The sequence below is a fragment of the Dama dama genome, chromosome 3, assembly GCF_033118175.1.
Source record: "Dama dama isolate Ldn47 chromosome 3, ASM3311817v1, whole genome shotgun sequence".
Lineage (NCBI taxonomy): Eukaryota > Metazoa > Chordata > Mammalia > Artiodactyla > Cervidae > Dama > Dama dama.
Window position 1 is genome coordinate 47,671,465 of NC_083683.1, and position 10,275 is coordinate 47,681,739.

General features: G+C 39.3%; 1 protein-coding gene across 1 annotated transcript; it reads right to left on the reverse strand.

Moving 5' to 3' along the window:
- Positions 1–5,413: 5,413 nt before the first annotated feature.
- LOC133043056 (olfactory receptor 8S1-like) lies at positions 5,414–8,340 on the reverse strand. The gene is given in 3 exon segments (XM_061123948.1): positions 5,414–6,161; positions 6,163–6,349; positions 8,274–8,340. Coding segments are annotated over 3 exon segments (1,002 nt in total).
- Positions 8,341–10,275: the final 1,935 nt, after the last annotated feature.

The following is a 10,275-nucleotide window of genomic DNA, read 5'->3' on the forward strand; positions in this document are numbered from 1 at the left end:
ACAACGTATGTTTTCTTCTAAGAGTTTTATGCTTTGAAGTCTTACATTGAAGTCATTTATCCATTTTGAGTTTATTTTTGTATATGGTGTAAGAAAGTGGTCCTCTATAGATAGGGTATCTTTTTTTCCTCTGGCTGACTAATAATATCCCTGCCCTTTTCCTGAATATAGGACTTTTTTTCTGTTCCTCTTGCCCTATAACAGTGGGTTTTCCTCTGTGACCTTAAGCTACAGTTTTGATTCCCTTCTCCCTGTAGATTAAAATTTTTGACTCTATTTAAAATTACATTTTCTAACCAGTCACTTGAACTTTTATCATTATGGGTGACACATTTAATCTCATAAAATTCTTTAGCCATATATGTTTTCTATAATATAATGTAATAATTTGGTTTATATTTGTCTCATGCCTTTTTTCACTCTTTGATTTTTTTGAATTTTCTTTATCCTTATGTTTTAGAGGTGTCTCCTCTAAACAATATGTATTTTTTGTATAGCTTGTAAGTTTTGATTTTTAACTGTGGAAGTAAGCCATTTATATCTAGAATTAAGCAATTTATATCTATTATGATTACCATTGTTTGGATTAATTTCTAACATCCTCTTTTTTGTACTTTCTGTTTATCTTCCTTTCACACTTTTGACCTTAATTGAACCATTCCTTTCCACTCATATCTTTATCCCTGATCTTCAGCTTCCTTTTTTCTTCTCCTCATACTACGTCTTATTCTTTCCATAGCTGACTTCTTGAAATGTATAAATTATATGAATTGTTACCTATATGATGGACTGAATTTCCCTTTACAAGAAATGTGCTGGCTGCATTCCCAAGGAGCAGCTGGTAGACTGCTTATTCATCTTCCTCTCTGGCCATGTTCCTCTGCTTCAGGGTGATCCACCTCACTGGGCTGGCTCTCCACTTCCCTGAAGGCACTTCTTCCCCAATTCATTGTCATTCCTAAACCTGAGATGTACCAGACTTATTCTCTGAATCTCGCACTGTTGGTTTGACACTAGATGACTTTATTCCATGTCACTTAGTGAGCTTCTGGAGAAGGCAATGGCGCCCCACTCCAGTACTCTTGCCTGGAAAATGCCATGGAAGGAGGAGCCTGGTAGGCTGCGGTCCATGGAGTCGCTAAGAGTCGGACACAACTGAGCGAGTTCCTTTTCACTTTTCACTTTCGTAAATTGGAGAAGGAAATGGCAACCCACTCCAGAGTTCTTGCCTGGAGAGTCCAAGGGACGGGGGAGCCTGGTGGGCTTCCGTCTATGGGTCGCACAGAGTCGGACACGACTGAAGCGACTTAGCAGCAGCAGCAGTGAGCTTCATCTATATGCATTGGAAAAGCTATCAGCACCACCGAGAAACTGTCGAGGCACTTATCATACATCTCACCTCTTCTTCCTTCCTCCTTCCCTTATCCAGATATCTAGTCATTGTTTTAGCAATGAGTTGTACTAAGTATTGATTATTTAAAAAATTATTTATTGAGTTCTTGATGTGTAAGATACCATACAAAGCACACACAGGTCAGAGAATTCTATATGCCTTTGTCGAGCTAACATGGAATTTAAAAATGTAAAAAACAGGGCTTCCCTGGTGGCCCAGTGGCAAAGAATCTGCCTCCTAATGCAGGAGACATTGATTTAATCCTGGTGGGGGAAGATCCCACGTGCCCCAGAGCAACCAAGCCTATGAGTCACAACTGTTGAGCCTGTGCTCTAGAGCCCAGGCTCTGCAGCAAGAGAAGCCTCTGCAGCAATGAGAAACCTGCACACCATAACTAGAGAGTAGCCCCCGCTGACCACAACCAGAGAAAAGCCTGTGCAGCAAGGAAGACCCAGCACAGCCAAAAGCAAATAAATAAATATGTAAAAACTATCTATATAATACAGTGTATGCTGCAGTCACATCTAAATATTTTACTAAGTATTAACACATTTATTCCCCATAATAATATGTTATGAGGTCACCAAAGGTTTAAAAATCAAGGTTACATAACTCCAAGTGCATCAGTGCATCATTATAGTTGGGAATCTTAATAATGGGGGAGGCTATGTATATATAAGTGTAGGGTGTATATAAGAAACCTCTGTACCTTCCTCTCAATTTTGCTGTGAACTTAAAACTATTCGAACAATTTTTAATTTAATTTAAAACAAAAATAAAAGTGATTCTGAAATGTTAAAAAAAAATCAAGGTTACATAACTCTAAGAGATAAAGCTACAATCAAAACTTCAGAGTCTATCCCTTAACCAGTACACCAGCTGTGGCAGTATCCAAGTATTCAAGTCATTTCATTTTTTTTGTGCCAAGATTTAACCCTACTCTGTGGCTCAGATTGAGCTCCTCACTGTGACCTCATTGGCAGGTGGCCTCTCAACAATATATTGACCTGTCCACCAGAACTCTGAGCCTTGTTCATAATATTGGCCTTGGCTAATGACACAAATTCTGAATCTTTGAACCCACAATAACAAGTTCCAGTCCTGCTATTCCAGGGAATTTCTCAGTTCTTCATTCTCTTTCCCACAAAATTCCTGTTAGATACTCATTCAACGTCCTATCCTCTTATCTCTTCATACATCCAGAGTATCTGCATTCTGACCAGAATGGCAACATTCAGCCTCAGGTGTTAAATCCAATTAAGTTGTCAGAGGCAAAGAAAAACCAACTGGTCAATTTTAAGGAACTATTTTAATCTCTGGGTTTTTCAAATTCTGTTGAATTTTGATACTATAATATCAAAATGAAAATAGTGAATTAAATTAATTCTTCTAAGAATCTGAAAATATCCAGGATGTTGAAATTTACCATCTGAATTGTTCAGGTCATCATTTCAGTTCTTCCACACACTGGTGTAGGCCTTATCAGAAGGTACATTTGGTCTCTAAGCCCCTAACCTGAGAAAGTTGCCAAAACTTAGAACGCCTTAGTAAGACAGGCAGCAGACTATGTTAGTAATTTTAGACACATCACAGGTGAGTGCCAAAGCCAGAGTCTCTGAGTGGTGGTAAATTCATGTGAGTGAAAAGAAGCAAGTTTCCAAAATACATGTGTCTTAATTCTATTTATTTAAATTCAGAAACAGGTAAAACTAAATTACATAATGAAAATCAAGGGAATAATTAAAAATTCAGAGTAGTGTCAGTTTTGAGGCACGGCGAAGAGATGGTAAAATGAATACTTTATTAAGCTGAGTGAGTATATGTGCATTCATTTTGTAATTATTCTAACTTGTACAGAAGTGTTTTGTACATTTTTGTGTGATTTTTAAAGATAAAATGATAAAAGGAATAAAATAGATTGCAAAGATTTTAACAGTAAAAAAGCAGAAGACGTAGTGAATTAAGGTAAAATTGAAAAACTTGTCTTGAGTTGTCACTTTGCGAGTCTCATTCTCTGGCATATTTATTACCTTTTTGGGTCACCTTTTGAAGGAAGAAACTTCAGGCCTACTAAGGGAATGGTGTTCCTGGTAAACTAATACTGAGAATTTCTGCATAAATGTAACCTCTCAGTGATAAACACTCAGGTATATGGTGGATTGTTACCAGTTACTTACACCTCTTGGGAAGACTATATGTGAGCAAGGTCTTCTCAAACTTCTGGAGGCCAAATGGACATAAAAAAACCCTGAGAGAATGGCAAGAAGAGCTTCTTTAAGGCCTAGACAGAATGCTTTCACTGATCAGGCTGTCTGGTAAGCAGTGGGGTAACATTATGGTCATTGAAGTTCAAGGGCATGGCCCCTCCAAAGGAGAGAACGGTACTGGGCCTCTTGGTTTATAGGGATATCTTCATGCAGTTAAGTTCATGTCTTTATTCATACTAAAGAGGATTCGACTGAGTTTGTTGGTATCTTTCTATCAAACACTGTCATCCTGTGACATCTGTGCCCTGACTATAAAACTAGATTTCATCCCAGGGTGCAGTTCCTTCACCATTAGAAGCTTGACCTTGGAGGTTTAGCTGGTGCTTCACCTTAGGTTAAAGAAACCAAATAAGGCCTTGAATAGTTTGCCTGTGGAAGGCGATAATGCATGTGGAGTTTTCTGGAGAATCAACTGAAAAGAGGCCACAATTATGAGTTATAAATGGCTAGATGTGGTCGAAAAGCCTTTACAGCAGACAATTGGAACTTAGTTTATGAAAGAGGCCTGAGAAATGTGCAAGTTAATATTAAGTAAATTTAAAATTTTTTGCTTAGTTTTTGCCCTTTTTCATTTTATAGTTATTTAGATGATTGCAAAATACAGATTAAACAAAGCAGAAGCAGCATGAGAACTGATTTATGTCTTACAGGTTTTATGCCTTATAGGTAACAATGAATTATGTGAGATTGATGTAGTGCCTTAAAACCAGCAAACCAAAAAAAAAAAAAAAAAAAAAAACCCAGCAAACCATCAGCCCCTACACAGTGACCAGTTGTTTGACAGCTGAGAGGTGAGGGACAAAGATGGTTTCAGGACTCCTGTGTGATAAGATCAAATTATTTGTCTAAGGCACATTGCCTACACTTTACACGGGCAAGATCTTGATGAGATCAGCTTATTGGAGAATATGCAAGTCTGAATAATGACTATGTGAGAAATAAAGTTTCTAGAGCCACAGAGCCTCCTTGTAGCCTCTTACACTGGTGATTTGGCCAGCACTATGCACATACATGGGGGCTTTCCTGATAGCTCAGTTGGAAAAGAATCCACCTGCAATGCAGGAGACCCTGGTTTGATTTCTGGGTCGGTAAGATCCACTGGAAAAGGGACAGGCTACCCATTCCAGTACTCTGGCATGGAGAATTCCATGAACTGTGTAGTCCATGGGGTTGCAAAGAGTCAGACATGACTGAGTGACTTTCACTTTCACTTTTCACTGCACATACATGAGTTCTTAGAAATTTCGTCTGAGTCTGAGCTCCATCTCTGTACAGTCATTGTCTCTCTGCAGAACTTTTAGCTTTTTATGCCTGTCTTCTATGGCCACCCAGTTGGACTTCTTTTATTTTCAACCCTCTACCCTTACTTTTTTTCTCTTACAGATCCAGGACCCTGCATTCTTATAAAATGTATGGCTTTTAGCATATTCTCCAGAGTCAGTAAAAATAATGATAGATTCATGAAACTAATAATTTTACTAAAACAGATGTTTCAAAATGAGAAAAATGGATCAATTTGTTCATAACAAAATTTTCTAGATTAAGGTGATTATTTAATAATTTGCTTTTCCTTTAAAAGAAAATAAAGGGAGCTTTCCTTCCTATAACTTTATGCCATTCTCTCATGTACCTCTAATGTAGGTTGTAGAATCTGACGTTGTAAGTACTCAAGAGTGCTCCTTACTACTGCAAACTCACCTAATGTCCTTTTCTATGCAGATTTATTCCAGTTCTTCACTATCCTGTTTTCATTTCAGCACCTGATATGTTGCAAATACTTTTCCAAAGTTCTTTTCAGAGCCACCTTCACCTCCTTGTTTTTCAGACTGTAAATGAGGGGATTCAGCATGGGAGTGATGACAGTATATTGCACAGAGAAGATCAGTTCTGCAGGGGATCCTGAATTTGGCATGAGATGGCAGAGCAAACCTGAGCCAAAGTACAGTGTCACTGCAGTGAGGTGGGAAGAGCAGGTGGAGAAGGCCTTGCTTCTGCCTGAGGTAGAGCTGATACTCAGGATGGCGGTGATAATGTGGGCATAGGATAGGGAGACCAAGAGGAAGGTTCCCAGTCCATGCAGCAGAGTGGAACAGAGCAAGGCAATGAGGTTTCTAGAGATATCAGAGCAGGACAGGGAGAGAAGAGAGGGCATTTCACAGCTGTAGTGAGGGATGATTTTGGCTTCACAGAAGATCATGTTCAGAGCCAGGAAGATGTTGATGAGTGCGTCCAGAAAGCCCAGGCCCCATGAGCCCCACACAAGCTGCATGTACAGCTGTTTACTCATGATCTGCCCATAGAGTAGAGGGTGGCAGATTGCGGCATAGCGGTCATAGGCCATCACTGAGAGCAGACAGGCTTTGGTCCCTGCAGCAACAAACACAAAGAAGACCTGAGCTAGGCAGCCCTCTACCGATATCGTTTTCCTTCGAGACAGGAGGTTCTCCAACATCTTGGGCACTGTGACTGAAGAGAAGCATATATCAATGAAAGAGAGGTGCCAGGAAGAAGTACATGGGCGTGTGGAGGTGGGAATCAGCCTTGATCACCAGCAGCAGCATCAAGTTCCCCATTATTGTCAGAAGGTAAATCCCCAGGAATAGCACAAAGAGCAGAGCCTGGATGTGAGGGTCGGCAGACAGTCCGAGGAGGATGAACTCTGTGACAGTGCATTTACAAAGGCCTTTCCCTGGAAATAATATAAACAGGCATGGGAGCCAAAAGTCTTTCCCCAGACCTCTCCCCTCCCCTGATAAGAGGGGGTTTTCCTCGGTGACCTCAGGCTACACTGGAATTTTTCCACTGTATTTGTCCTCTGTTCATATCACCATTGTTTGTAAATGTTTTTGCTTTCTATTATGACCTCAGCTTGTGTCAATCACTTGAAACAAAAAGATCAAGATATGATATCCATTTAAGCACATGCATATGAAGAGTAAATATATAAATGTAATTACTACAATGGGAACTCAAATTGAGATTTAGTGAGGGCCAATAATGACACTACATTGAGTGAATTTGACAATATTCTTAAGAAAGCAATATGATTGCTCTTGGAAAATGTTTCTGACAGATATTTAGTTTGCATGAACATGAAGTTTGTATTCAAAGTCTCAGAGAAAAATCAAGTTATATTTGGTTTAACATAATGGTAACCTGCTCCAGTATTCTTGCCTGGAAAATTCCATGAATAGAAGAACCTGGTGGGCTACAGTCACAAAGAGATGGGCATGAGAGATAGTGGCTAAAAATGTGGGCTCCTGCATCAGACTAGGTTCAAATTTCAGTTCAACCTCTAATTAGGTACTTGACTTTGTACATGATGCATAAAACTCCTTGCTTGGATTTCCTTATGTTTAAAATGCAAATTAATAACAGTACTAAGAAAGGTTCTAGGATTAAATATGAGATTATATATAAAGTGCTTAAAAAGCATCTACTCCTAACTGTCCATTACTGTTATTATTTGAGATTGTAAGTCTAGGCAAAAGTCACCTAAATTCTCACATATGGTGAAGCTCTATTAAAGACTGAAGCTGTTTCTGTTAATACTGCTGTTGTATTTAACTTTACATACCTGTATATACTTCATATACCTTATATACCTTTACCAAGAGAAGTGTATGAACACAGTTGTAAATTTTAGAATTATTTTGGAGGAGAGCAATTTGTAATTACTGTGGGTACTTTCACTCAGAAAGGAGGAAATACAAGTATTTCCACTATATATATATATATATGTGTGTGTGTGTGTGTGTGTGTGTGTATATATATATATTTTAATGTAAGTATTTTCTACTGTAAGTATAGCTGTAAGACTAAAGAGATGACTGGGGAAAAAAAAATGGGTGGGACTCAGTGTGAGCCCCTGGGCCCACCTGAAGGAGCATTACTGGGATGGCTGTGTTCCCAGGTCAGGTTGAAATCTCTAGGAAAGTCAGCAAGAGGAGTGCTTGAGAGGTTTCATGCTACAGGAAAGAGTAGCAGCCAGGAAAGAGGACTCTGCCCAGTACCACACATTCTGGACCTCCCTCCAATACAGTGTAGCAAACAGGTTTGGAAATTAATCCTGTAGGACAGTGAGAGTTTGACTGAGAGCTCTTATGTTCTGTTGGAAATACCTACTGCAGCTACTGTCGGTTCCTTAGGAGGAAATCTCTACCCATTTTTTCTGCTCACATTCAGAGGCCTGTTTAAAATAGGAATAGAACATTCACTCATATTCCTCTTTTGCACAGATATTTAGATGAACTTTTGTCTTTCGTCCTTAGATACTGCCCTCACTCTCCATATCCCAAATTTCTCCTCCGTGGCCAGATTCTGTTCATGTCTCTCAACTCTGTTTCTTATAAGTCTTCAGGTCTTGATTACAACAAGGCTCTTTTCACTTGAATGGTGAATATTTACCAGTGATTTCCAGCTTTGTCCTCACACCTGGAAGTCTGGTCTTTGGTTACCCACAGGACTCATTGAGGTGGCTCAGTCAGTTTCCTGGTCCTGCCCATTCCCAGCAAGTCCAAAGTCCGGCCAAAGGGAAGTTCTGATTCCTACTCATTAACTCCTTAGCCATAAACCCACCTCAGAATCCTCCCCACTTCCCCAAAGCAGATTACCTGTACATCCTCTTGGATAAGGCACTCTGCTTTCCAGTGTGGCTGCAGAACTTTTATTTAGATTCATCTATTAAGAAGGAAGATGATTCATCTTCCAAGAAAAGTGATTTCTAAGTCTTGTATCATGGGAGAATTTATAAAATCCCAGTGATGATGTGTTTCACTGAATTCTACACTAATAAACTTATATGGAAGATTTTTGATGACAGTTTCGATTTCCTTGCTTGTGATGGGTCTGTTAAGATCTTCTATTTCATATCTACCCAAAGAAACAAAGGACCTATACATAGAAAACTATAAAACACTGATGAAAGAAATCAAAGAGGACACAAACAGATGGAGAAACATACCGTGTTCATGGATTGGAAGAATTAATATTGTCAAAATGGCTATTCTACCCAAAGCAGTCTATAGATTCAATGCAATCCCTATCAAGCTACCAACGGTATTTTTCACAGAACTAGACCAAAGAATTTCACAATTTGTATGGAAATACAAAAAACCTCGAATAGCCAAAGTAATCTTGAGAAAGAAGAATGGAACTGGAGGAATCAACCTGCCTGACTTCAGACTCTACTACAAAGCCACAGTCATCAAGACAGTATGGTACTGGCACAAAGACAGAAATATAGATCAATGGAACAGAATAGAAAGCCCAGAGATAAATCCACGAACCTATGGACACCTTATCTTTGACAAAGGAGGCAAGGATATACAATGGAAAAAAGACAACCTCTTTAACAAGTGGTGCTGGGAAAACTGGTCAACCACTTGTAAAAGAATGAAACTAGAACACTTTCTAACACCATACACAAAAATAAACTCAAAATGGATTAAAGATCTAAATGTAAGACCAGAAACTATAAAACTCCTAGAGGAGAACATAGGCAAAACACTCTCCGACATAAATCAAAGCAAGATCCTCTATGACCCACCTCCCAGAATATTGGAAATAAAAGCAAAACTAAACAAATGGGACCTAATGAAACTTAAAAGCTTTTGCACTACAAAGGAAACTATAAATAAGGTGAAAAGACAGCCCTCAGATTGGGAGAAAATAATAGCAAATGAAGAAACAGACAAAGGATTAATCTCAAAAATATACAAGCAACTCCTGAAGCTCAATTCCAGAAAAATAAATGACCCAATCAAAAAATGGGCCAAAGAACTAAACAGACATTTCTCCAAAGAAGACATACAGATGGCTAACAAACACATGAAAAGATGCTCAACATCACTCATTATTAGAGAAATGCAAATCAAAACCACAATGAGGTACCATTACACGCCAGTCAGGATGGCTGCTATCCAAAAGTCTACAAGCAATAAATGCTGGAGAGGGTGTGGAGAAAAGGGAACCCTCTTACACTGTTGGTGGGAATGCAAACTAGTACAGCCGCTATGGAAAACAGTGTGGAGATTTCTTAAAAAACTGGACATAGAACTGCCATATGACCCAGCAATCCCACTTCTGGGCATACACACTGAGGAAACCAGATCTGAAAGAGACACGTGCACCCCAATGTTCATCGCAGCACTGTTTATAATAGCCAGGACATGGAAGCAACCTAGATGCCCATCAGCAGATGAATGGATAAGGAAGCTGTGGTACATATACACCATGGAATATTACTCAGCCATTAAAAAGAATTCATTTGAACCAGTCCTAATGAGATGGATGAAGCTGGAGCCCCTTATACAGAGTGAAGTAAGCCAGAAAGATAAAGAACATTACAGCATACTGACACATGTATATGGAATTTAGAAAGGTGATAACGATAACCCTATATGCAGAACAGAAAAAGAGACACAGAAATACAGAACAGACTTTTGAACTTTGTGGGAGAATGTGAGGGTGGGATATTTCAAAAGAACAGCATGTATACTATCTATGGTGAAACAGATCACCAGCCCAGGTGGGATGCACGAGACAAGTGCTCCGGCCTGGTGCACTGGGAAGACCCAGAGGAATCGGGTGGAGAGGGAGGTGGGAGGGGGGATC